The 11,810-nt window shown below is 38.4% G+C and overlaps 1 protein-coding gene across 1 annotated transcript; it reads right to left on the bottom strand.

The window, feature by feature from the left end:
* Window positions 1-958: 958 nt before the first annotated feature.
* On the bottom strand, window positions 959-2,245 carry LOC131633261 (uncharacterized). Its single transcript, XM_058903972.1, has 3 exons — window positions 1,789-2,245; window positions 1,336-1,719; window positions 959-1,200 (listed from the first exon to the last, which is right to left on the bottom strand). Exons 1-3 carry the CDS (start codon window positions 2,243-2,245, stop codon window positions 959-961), a joined length of 1,083 nt encoding a protein of 360 aa, XP_058759955.1.
* Window positions 2,246-11,810: the final 9,565 nt, after the last annotated feature.

Below are 11,810 nucleotides of genomic sequence, written 5' to 3'. Positions count from 1 at the left end.
TAGAGAGTGACCTACCAATCCAAGGTGACAATTTAGCTTTCAACCTATCAACTATCGGATTCCAGAAGCTAACCCGTCTAGGATTTCCCCCAACCAGTATTCCAAGGAACTTGAAAGGAATGCTATCGATCTTGCAGCTTAAAAACTGACTTGCAGCCTGGAGAAAGTAGTCTTCAATCCCCACTCCATACAACTTACTCTTGAACATATTCACCCTTAGACCGGAAGCCATCTCAAATCCACGTAATATTGCTTTGATACTCCGCAAATTGTCCCAACTACCTTCTCCCATCAGAATTGTATCGTCAGCAAACTGTAGTAACTCGTAAGCCACGCCTTCATTTATTTGAAACCCTTTAAAAGCCCCTAACGACACCGCTGTTCGCACTATTCCAGCTAGCCCTTCTGCCACAATTGGAAATAAAAAAGGGGACAGTGGATCCCCTTGACGTAGGCCTCTATGAACCTGAATTTCATTAGTGGGACTTCCATTCACCAGAATCGACATATTGCTGTTAAAAACCCCCGCTTTCATCCACCTCATCCATCTTGAGCCAAATCCCATTTTTAGAAGCATATCGGTTAAGAACTTCCAATCAACACAATCGTAGGCTTGTGCAAAATCCACCTTTAGCAATACACAACTTTGCTTTCTTCTTTTTGCCATGTCTATTATCTCCTTAGTAACCACGACACCATCTAGTATCTGTCTACCAGGAATGAATGTTGTTTGTGACTTAGACACCAATTTCCCTATCACTTTCCTCAATCTTGAAGCGAGCAGTCTTGATATGATTTTGTATACACAACCAATTAAACATATTGGTCTATACTCAGCTAAGCCTTGAGGATTTTCCACCTTAGGGATAAGAGCAATGAAGGAAGCTGACATTGCTCGAGGAAAACTTGCATTCCGATGAAAATCTTGAATACATTCCACAACCTCATCCCCCACAATTTACCAACTTCTTTTAATGAACTCCAAATTGAAACCATCAGGGCCAGGGCTTCTGTCTCCTTCACAACTGAACACCACCTCTCGAATCTCTTCCATTGAGAATTCTTCTTCCAATTCTGCACTTTCTATTACTGATAACCTATTAAACTCTATTCCCACCAGCCTTGGTCTAGGTGAATCATCCTTGTTGAATCTCTTCTCAAAGTACTCCTTAACCTCCTTTCTAATTTCTCCCACCTCTTCTAGAATTCCATGATCAGATTGTAAGGACACTATACTGTTTTTCCTATTTCTTGCTCTCAATTATGAATGAAAGTATCTTGTATTATTATCCCCTTCCTTTACCCATATCAGCCTCGCTTTCTGTTTGATCATACTTTCCTTAAACCTTAGGTCCCTCCAAATATTTGCCTGGACTTCTCTTCTCCTAGCCTGAATTTCGTGACTGAGTTGTGTTGTGGAATCCACAGCTTCTTCCTCTAAACCATTAAGTTCATCTACCTCTTCCTCATCTTTCAAATCCAGCCAACCGAAAACATGCTTATGCCACCATCTCAATCTATTTCTCAGCAACTTTAGTTTTTCTTTCAAGACAAATGCACTACTTCCAGTTACAGAAAAAGCCTCCCATTCTTGTTTCACAAACTTTAGAAAGTCCTCGTGCTCATACCAACAATGGAATACTTTGAAAGGTTTTGGTCCCCAGTCAAGTTTACTTGTCTTCACCCATACCGGTCTGTGATCCGATATATCTCTATTTCCTGTCAATTATGCCACCGCATTCCACTGGTTGATAATCCCCTCTGACAATAGTATCCTGTCTAATATACTTCTTGCTTTGCCATTTGAGTTTACCCAAGTGAACATGTTTCCAATTACCGGTAAATCAACCACTTCCATCAGTTCTATAAATTTCGCAAATTCCTCCAAGTCAACCCTATTTGATTGACCACAACCTTTTCTTTCTTCAGCTACTCTAATAGAGTTGAAATCTCCCCCTACTATCCACTCCCCCCTAGGCAGTTTTCTCTTCCACTCCAGAAGATCATTCCATAGAACTCTCTTTTCTATTAGACTACAAGAAGAATAAACATTGACAAAGTAACAATTGATATCTTTCCACGACGCATTGATGCCCAAAAAACCTTTTGATTTGAAACTAAAATATGGAACAATAACTCCTTTTCTCCAAATAGATAGCAATTCACCAGATTGTCCTTCAGAGCCAACCGCAGACCACTCGCACTCCTCCAAACCCCACAGGCCATTTGCAATTTTATCATCCATTACTTTAATTTTTGTTTCCTGGAAAAACATAAACTCCACTTTTGCCGTTGTTAGAATTTGACGAATTCTTCTTCTCTTTACTGAGTTTCCACCCCCTCTTATGTTGAATATACCAAGATTCATTGGTTAATCTTTGAATTTGCCAACTCCATTTCAAAGCAAGATCTTTCCCGTGCTTCTATATCTCTAACGATTCCTTCGAACACCTCGTCATCTTCTTCCCCTTCTATTCCCAAATCTCGAATGGATTTCCACACTTTTGCCGGCATCCCCTCAATGGACCTCATGATTCGTTGATTTCCTTGGTTTACTCCTGAGTTAGCAACAGAATCTTCACAGAGCAGAGACCCAATTGAACTTCCTAAATGACTACCTTCCCTATCGCTACGCACTGGTGAAATATTCATGGTTAGTTGGAAATTAGGGTTGTCCTGAGATTGTAAAAGCGCTGAAAAATAAGAAGGCGCAAAGGGGATTTTGAGACTATCATAAATCTCAGCAACCGATTTAGACTTCTTGGGCCTGCTTGCTGCCCTTGGCCCAATAGAGGATTTCACAACTGTATCCGAGCCCAACTGAATCTGTTTCACCCCACTAGCTTCTTCATCAAACTGGCCCACACGATTGGTCCCACATTCTTGGAACAAAGACTTCAACGGTGAAATTGAATCTTCTTCCGTACCCGCTTCGGCTAAAGGGTCAATATCAACTTTTGTTTTTCCACTTTTTTGTTCCTCATGCTCTCTTACCATCAGCATTAAATGACACCTTTGAAGGATAGAAAAACACTTAGAAGGGGGGGGGGTTTGAATAAGTGTAGCTTTAAAAACTTGACCGATAAAAATAAATTGCACAGTTATTTTTATCCTGGTTCGTTGTTAACTAAACTACTCCAGTCCACCCCCGCAGAGATGATTTACCTCAACTGAGGATTTAATCCACTAATCGCACGGATTACAATGGTTCTCCACTTAGTCAGCAACTAAGTCTTCCAGAGTCTTCTGATCACACACTGATCACTCCAGGAACAACTGCTTAGATACCCTCTAAGACTTTCTAGAGTATTCTGATCCACACGATCACTCTAGTTACAACCTGCTTAGATAACCTCTAAGACTTCCTAGAGTATTCTGATCCACACGATCACTCTAGTTCCTTACAACTTAATGTAATCAATTCTAAGAGTATTACAATTGCTTCTTAAAAGCTATAATCACAAACTGTGATATTTCTCTTAACGTTTAAGCTTAATCTCACTAATATATTACAACATCAATGTAGTGAGCTTTGATGAAGATGAAGATTCTGAGCTTTGAATAGAACAGAGTTTCAGCAAGTTAATATGAGTTGTTTTGTTCAGAATCGTTAACCTTGCTTCTCATCAAAATTTCATATTTATAGGCGTTGGAGAAGATGACCGTTGAGTGCATTTAATGCTTTGCGTGTTCCGTACAGCATCGCATTTAATGTTATACGCTTTTGTCAACTACCTCGAGCCTTGTTCACGCTGTGTCTACTGACGTTGCCTTTAATAGCTTCTAACGTTCCTTTTGTCAGTCAGCGTAGCCTGCCACATGTACTTCCTTCTGATCTGATGTTTGTGAATACAACATTTGAATATCATCAGAGTCAAACAGCTTGGTGCAAAGCATCTTCTGATCTTCTGACCTTGAAGTGCTTCTGTGCGTGATACCATCAGAACTTCAGTGCTTCTGATCTCATGTTCTTCTGATGCTTCCATAGACCCATGTTCTGATTCTGCTTCGACCATCTTCTGATGTCTTGCCAGACCATGTTCTGATGTTGCATGCTGAACCCTTTGAGACAAAGCTTCTGAGCGCTGAATTATGCATACTCTTTATATATTTCCTGAAAAGGAAATTGCATTGGATTAGAGTACCATATTATCTTAAGCAAAATTCATATTATTGTTATCATCAAAACTAAGATAATTGATCAGAACAAATCTTGTTCTAACAATCTCCCCCTTTTTGATGATGACAAAAACATATATAAATGATATGAATTTGCGATCAGAAAGAGCAGTCGGCAAAAGACAAATTACACAGCTATAGCATAAGCATGTGAATATGTCTCCCCCTGAGATTAACAATCTCCCCCTGAGATAAATAATCTCCCCCTGAAATAAATACTCGAAGAACTTTAATAAAAGACTTCCCTGATTATTTCGGTAGAGACGATCACATAAGCTTCTGTCTTCAGAGAATTCATAGCTTCTGACTTCTGCTTCCATTGGACAGCTTCAGAACTGGAATTTCTTTAGATCCTTAGAACACTCACAGCTTCTGATTCCTGCTTCCGTTTAGGACAGCTTCAGAACTTGAATTTCTTTGATCATCAGAACATTCACAACTTCTGATTCCTGCTTCCATCTAGGACAGCTTCAGAACTTGAATTTCTTTGATCTTCAGAACATTCACAGCTTCTGATTTCTGCTTCCATTTAGGACAGCTTCAGAGCTTGAGTTTTCTGGATCTTTTAGAGCATTCACAGCTTCTGATTTCTGCTTCCCTCGGATAGCTTCAGAGCTTTGAATTTCTACCAACATCACTTCATGCTAGATTTGTATCAGAACATTGTTGAATGTACCAGAGCATCATCAGAGCATCTCTTACATCCTGAAATGTTACAGAACAAAAACTAAACGACAAAAGTCAGCATGAACGAGTCAGAACATAAAATGTATATTAGAACACATGATATGTATCAGAGCCATATAGGCTAAAATAATGTATCAGAGCAAATAGAATTTTGTCAGAGCAAATAGACAAATATGGATCAAATTCTATTATCAGTGCTTCTGATTCTGAAGCTTGACAGCACTCAGCTTGCTTCAGTTTCCATAAGCTTATTCTTTTTACAGAATAACGCTTCTTATGGTTTTGCTTCTTGTGTTTGCTTTGAAGATTTTCTTCACTTCTTTATACCTGCAAAACACTTAAACCATATAGAACTTGCAGTTCTTGTTAGTAAATGTGTGGGAGCTTTACCCAGCAACTGATAGATTAATCAAATCATTTATCATTTTATCTTCTCCCCCTTTTTGTCATCACATCAAAAAGAATATTTCAAAAGATTCAGATGAATAAAACGACAAATAAAATCACTGGAATGTAAAAACAAAGAAACTTTTCATTGATAATCAAAAGATATTACAAAAGGTTCTTATGTTTAACAAGATGAGAAACATTCCTAGCAAATACATAAAAAGTCATCCCAAGAGGAAATGACTACAAAAATTAAAAACAAAACCCTAGCAAGACACATTCTGTGTCAACCCATCAAGAATCCCTGTGGTCTTCTTGTCTTTCCAGACTAGAACCTCCACTGTAGGAGAGATCCAAGAGACCAAAGAGGAAGAGAGGGACAGTTCACAGACAGAGAACTGCTGTTGCAAACGGGGCTTTCTCTTAACATAGAAGTTAAGAATATCATTCTTAACCTCTTCCCATAACTCAAGAAAGTCTTCTGCCTTTAGATGAAAGTTGATAACAACATCAAAGAAGAGGTCTGACTTGAGAGGTATTAGGAGAGCCATCCCGAGATATGCAGAGATCTGCCGCCTTTGAGTCATAGATCTTCAACAGGCTTAGAGCATGATTAAGAGATCCAGACAAAGGATTCAAGATGAACGCTAGGTTTGAACTAGGATTTTTTTAAAGAAAGAAAAACTTTGTTTGAGCAAGAGAAAAAACAGGAGAGAGAGAGAAAACTTGATGAGGAATGCAAAGAGATAGAGAAAGAAAACAGAGACAGAGTGTAATAGAGAAAATATAAGAGGGAAGGAGAAGCGTTTGAAGAGTATTTAAAAGAAAATAAAATGAAACAAATGATGGATAGCATTTAATGTTACGTGACATGAGGAGAGATAATAAAGACAAATGAGGTGACTAGCACAGTTACCTATGGTCGGCGTCCCTTCAACTGCACGCGCGCTTATCCATGAACAGTAAAGACAGGTTTACCATCCGAGATAAAATGTTACAGCTGTTTTGCTTTACAAGAGGTTCTGAATCAACTTAGACAATGAAACGTTAGTAATAACCGAATCATAATTTCTAAAAGATTTCAATCAGAACTTCTGATTAAAAAAATAATCCACTTTCATTTCAGAAGATACTCATACATAAGAACTTCTCATCTTCTCATTCTGGGCATAAATCCATACTGATGTTCTTCAGAATGAACTTAAACCTATCTTCAGCCAGGGGTTTTGTAAAGATATCAGCCCATTGATGGTCTGTATCCACAAAGTTTAAAGATAGAACACCCTTCTGAACATAGTCCCTTATGAAATGATGTTTAATCTCAATATGTTTAGCTTTTGAATGAAGAATAGGATTCTTAGATAAACATATAGCAGAAGTATTATCACAGAATATAGGAATGTTACTCTCATATATCTGATAATCTTCTAGCTGACTCTTCATCCAGAGCATCTGTGTACTGCAACCAGCAGCAGCGACATATTCTGCTTCTGTTGTTGATAGAGCAATGGTTGCTTGCTTCTTGCTATACCAGGAGATCAAATGACTTCCAAGAAATTGGCAACTTCCTGAAGTACTCTTTCTTTCAATTCTGTCTCCAGCATAGTCAGCATCGCAGAATCCTACTAAGTTGTATTCTTTAGATTTTCTGTAAACTAAGCCAACATTAGTAGTACCTTTCAGATACCTTAGAATTCTCTTAACAGCAGTTAAATGAGATTCTCTAGGATCTGATTGGAATCTAGCACACAAACAAACACTGAACAGAATGTCAGGTCTAGAAGCAGTCAAATATAGAAGAGATCCAATCATACCTCTGTATAACTTCTGATCTACCTTCTTACTTACCTCATCCTTACCTAGGATGCATGTTGGATGCATAGGAGTTTTGGCTTCTTTGCAGTCTAGAAGATTAAACTTCTTCAGAAGTTCCTTCACATACTTGGTTTGGTGAACATACGTTCCTTCTGATGTTTGATTTATTTGTATTCCAAGGAAATACTTGAGTTCTCCCATCATGCTCATTTCAAACTCAGCCTGCATAGACTCAGCAAACTCCTGGCCACTGGTGCAAAGGTTTCTGTATAGTCAATCCCTTCTTGCTGACTATAACCCTGAGCCACCAGTCTGGCTTTGTTCCTTACCACTTCACCTTTCTCACTGAGCTTGTTTCTGAAGACCCATTTTGTACCGATTATATTGAATCCATCTGGTCTAGGAACAAGATCCCAAACATCATTCCTTGTAAACTGATTCAGTTCTTCTTGCATAGCAATTATCCAGTCTGGATCTTCTAGAGCATGATCAACAGAAGTTGGCTCGATCAAAGATTCAAGACCTAATTGACAGTCTGCATTGTTCTTAAGGAATGCTCTTGTTCTGATTGGATCATCCTTCTTTCCAAGAATGACATCTTCTGAATGACCAGAGATGAGTCTGGATGATCTTCTGACAGATGGTTCTTCAGAAATGCTTAGATTCTCCAGAGAAGCTGATACTTGATCTTCAAATTCTTTGCTTCTGAAAAGCTCTGCTTCTAATGCGTTGCTTCTTGGCTCAACAACTTCTGATACATCAATATCACAATCTGCAAAATTATCAAACTGCTTTGGTTTTTCAGAACCAAGCTTATCATCAAACCTGATATTGATTGATTCTTCTACAATCAATGTTTCAGTATTGTATACTCTGTAGCCTTTTGAGCGTTCAGAATATCCAAGAAGGAAACATTTTTGTGCTTTGGAATCAAACTTACCAAGATGATCTTTAGTGTTCAGAATAAAGCATACACATCCAAAAGGATGGAAATATGAAATGTTGGGCTTTATATTCTTCCACAATTCATAAGGAGTCTTATTTAGAATAGGTCTGATAGAGATTCTATTCTGAATATAGCATGCAGTGTTTATTGCTTCTGCCCAGAAATGCTTAGCCATATTGGTTTCATTGATCATGGTTCTGGCCATTTCTTGCAGAGTCCTATTCTTTCGTTCTACAACTCCATTTTGCTGTGGAGTTCTAGGACAAGAGAAATCATGGGCAATACCATTTTCTTTGAAGAATTCTTCAAAGAATCTGTTCTCAAATTCACCACCATGATCACTTCTAACCTTTATGATTTTACACTCTTTTTCAGATTGAATCTGAATGCAGAAATCAAAGAACACTGAATGAGACTCATCCTTGTGTTTCAAGAATTTTACCCATGTCCAGCGGCTATAATCATCTACGATGACTAATCCATATTTCTTCCCTCTAACAGATGCTGTTTTGACTGGGCCAAACAGATCAATGTGCAAGAGTTCTAATGGCCTTGAGGTAGAAACAACATTCTTGGACTTGAATGCAGGTTTGGAGAACTTGCCCTTCTGACATGCTTCACAAAGAGCATCTGATTTGAATTTCAGATTAGGGAGTCCTCTGACAAGATCCAGTTTGTTAATCTGAGAAATCTTTCTCAAACTAGCATGACCTAATCTTCTGTGCCAGACCCACTGCTCTTCAGAAACAGACATAAGACAAGTCACCTTCTGACTCATAAGATCTTGCAGATCTGTCTTATAAATGTTGTTCTTCCTCTTGCCTGTAAATAGGATTGAGCCATCCTTCTGATTTACAGCCTTGCAAGACTTTTGATTAAAGATTATATCATAACCATTGTCACTCAATTGACTGATAGATAAGAGGTTATGTGTTAATCCTTCTACAAGAAGTACATTAGAAATGGAAGGAGAGTTACCAGACTTTATAGTTCCAGAGCCAATTATCTTGCCCTTCTGATCTCCTCCAAACTTGACTTCTCCTCCAGACTTAAGCACCAGGTCTTGGAACATAGACCTTCTTCCTATCATGTGTCGTGAGCATCCAGAGTCCAGGTACCACGACATGTTGTGCTTTGTCCTTTTTGCAGCCAAGGATATCTGCAATAGGAATAATCTTATCCTTAGGTACCCACATTTTTTTTTGGGTCCTTTCTTGTTAGATTTTCTTAAGTTCTGATTGAACTTGGGTTTAACATTGTAAGCAATAGGAGGAACAGCATGATAATTCTTAATGTGAGTTTCATGATATTTCCTAGGTTGTGTCACATGCTTCTTAGTGTGTGTAATGTGAAAACTTTGAGCATGTGAAGTGTGCCTAATATCATGTGAGTGGCCATACTTGAACTGATCATACAATGGCTTGTATGTGATTTTCATCTTATCAACAGGTTCAAGTTTGTATGGGGTTTCACCCTCAAAACCAATGCCGACTCTATTGTTTCCAGACACAGCATATATCATAGAAGCTAGCTGACTTCTGCCAATACTTCTAGATAAGAACTTCCTGAAACTTAAATCATATTCTTTCAGAATATGGTTTAGACTAGGAGTGGATTTTTCTGAATTAGAAGAAGATCCAACATTATTGGATAATTTTAAAAGTTTTTCTTTTAATTTAGAATTCTCCAACTCAAGCTTCTTTGTTTCAAATTCAAATAGCTTTTTCAGCTTTTTGTATTTGAGACAAATCTGAGACTTGAATTCCAGAAGTTCTGTTAGACTGGAAACTAACTCATCTCTAGTAAGTTCAGAAAATACCTCTTCAGAATCTGATTCTGATATAGATTCTGATCCGTCATCTTCTGTCGCCATCAGCGCACAGTTAGCCTGCTCATCTTCAGAGTCTGAATCATCTTCTGACTCATCCCAGGTTGCCATAAGACCTTTCTTCTTATGAAACTTCTTCTTGGGATTTTCCTTCAGAAGTTTTGGACATTCATTCTTGAAGTGTCCAGGCTCATTGCATTCATAGCACATGACCTTCTTCTTGTCAAATCTTCTGTCATCAGAAGATTCTCCACGTTCAAGTTTCTTTGAACTTCTGACGCCTCTGAACTTCCTTTGCTTGTTCTTCCAGAGTTGATTTAGCTTTCTGGAGATCAAGGACAGTTCATCTTCTTCTTCAGATTCTGATTCTTCAGGATCTTCTTCTCTAGCCTGAAAAGCGTTAGTGCATTTCTTGATATTGGATTTTAATGCAATAGACTTACCTTTCTTTTGAGGCTCGTTTGCATCCAGTTCAATTTCATGACTCCTCAGGGCACTGATTAGCTCTTCCAAAGAGACTTCATTTAGATTCTTCGCAATCTTAAATGCAGTCACCATAGGACCCCATCTTCTGGGTAAGCTTCTGATGATCTTCTTTACGTGATCAGCCTTGGTGTATCCTTTGTCAAGAACTCTCAATCCAGCAGTAAGTGTTTGAAATCTTGAAAACATCTTTTCAATGTCTTCATCATCCTCCATCTTGAAGGCTTCATATTTCTGGATTAGAGCAAGAGCTTTAGTCTCCTTGACTTGAGCATTTCCTTCATGAGTCATTTTCAAGGACTCATATATGTCATAGGCCGTTTCCCTGTTAGATATCTTCTCATACTCAACATGAGAGATAGCATTCAGCAAAACAGTTCTGCATTTATGATGATTCTTGAAAAGCTTCTTCTGATCATCACTCATTTCTTGCCTTGTCAGCTTTACGCCACTGGCATTTACCGGATGTTTGTAACCATCCACCAGAAGATCCCATAGATCACCATCTAGACCAAGAAAGTAACTTTCCAGTTTATCTTTCCAGTATTCAAAGTTTTCACCATCAAATACCGGCGGTCTAGTATAACCATTGTTACCGTTGTGTTGCTCAGCAGAGCCAGATGTAGATGTAGACTTTGCAGTTTCATCAGCCATCTTTTACTGAAGCGTTTTTCTCTTCCTGAATCTTTTCTAAACACGGTTAAGTGCTTGCAGCTTAGAACCGGCGCTCTGATGCCAATTGAAGGATAGAAAAACACTTAGAAAGGGGGGGTTTGAATAAGTGTAGCTTTAAAAACTTGACCGATAAAAATAAATTGCACAGTTATTTTTATCCTGGTTCGTTGTTAACTAAACTACTCCAGTCCACCCCCGCAGAGATGATTTACCTCAACTGAGGATTTAATCCACTAATCGCACGGATTACAATGGTTCTCCACTTAGTCAGCAACTAAGTCTTCCAGAGTCTTCTGATCACACACTGATCACTCCAGGAACAACTGCTTAGATACCCTCTAAGACTTTCTAGAGTATTCTGATCCACACGATCACTCTAGTTACAACCTGCTTAGATAACCTCTAAGACTTCCTAGAGTATTCTGATCCACACGATCACTCTAGTTCCTTACAACTTAATGTAATCAATTCTAAGAGTATTACAATTGCTTCTTAAAAGCTATAATCACAAACTGTGATATTTCTCTTAACGTTTAAGCTTAATCTCACTAATATATTACAACATCAATGTAGTGAGCTTTGATGAAGATGAAGATTCTGAGCTTTGAATAGAACAGAGTTTCAGCAAGTTAATATGAGTTGTTTTGTTCAGAATCGTTAACCTTGCTTCTCATCAGAACTTCATATTTATAGGCGTTGGAGAAGATGACCGTTGAGTGCATTTAATGCTTTGCGTGTTCCGTACAGCATCGCATTTAATGTTATACGCTTTTGTCAACTACCTCGAGCCTTGTTCACGTTGTGTCTACT

Source organism: Vicia villosa, unplaced genomic scaffold, assembly GCF_029867415.1.
Source record: "Vicia villosa cultivar HV-30 ecotype Madison, WI unplaced genomic scaffold, Vvil1.0 ctg.001102F_1_1, whole genome shotgun sequence".
Taxonomy (NCBI): domain Eukaryota; kingdom Viridiplantae; phylum Streptophyta; class Magnoliopsida; order Fabales; family Fabaceae; genus Vicia; species Vicia villosa.
This window is presented reverse-complemented; position numbering and strand designations above follow the sequence as displayed.

What these genes read in the sequence shown, in the direction of transcription:
- LOC131633261 (XM_058903972.1), bottom strand. Translation starts at nt 2,245, where the DNA reads ATGGATGATAAAATTGCAAATGGCCTGTGGGGTTTGGAGGAGTGCGAG. An exon ending in CTCAAATGGCAAAGCAAGAA is followed by an intron (nt 1,720 to 1,788) that starts GTATATTAGACA and finishes CATAATTGACAG; the next exon opens with GAAATAGAGATATATCGGAT. An exon ending in GGACCTAAGGTTTAAGGAAA is followed by an intron (nt 1,201 to 1,335) that starts GTATGATCAAAC and finishes ATGGAATTCTAG; the next exon opens with AAGAGGTGGGAGAAATTAGA.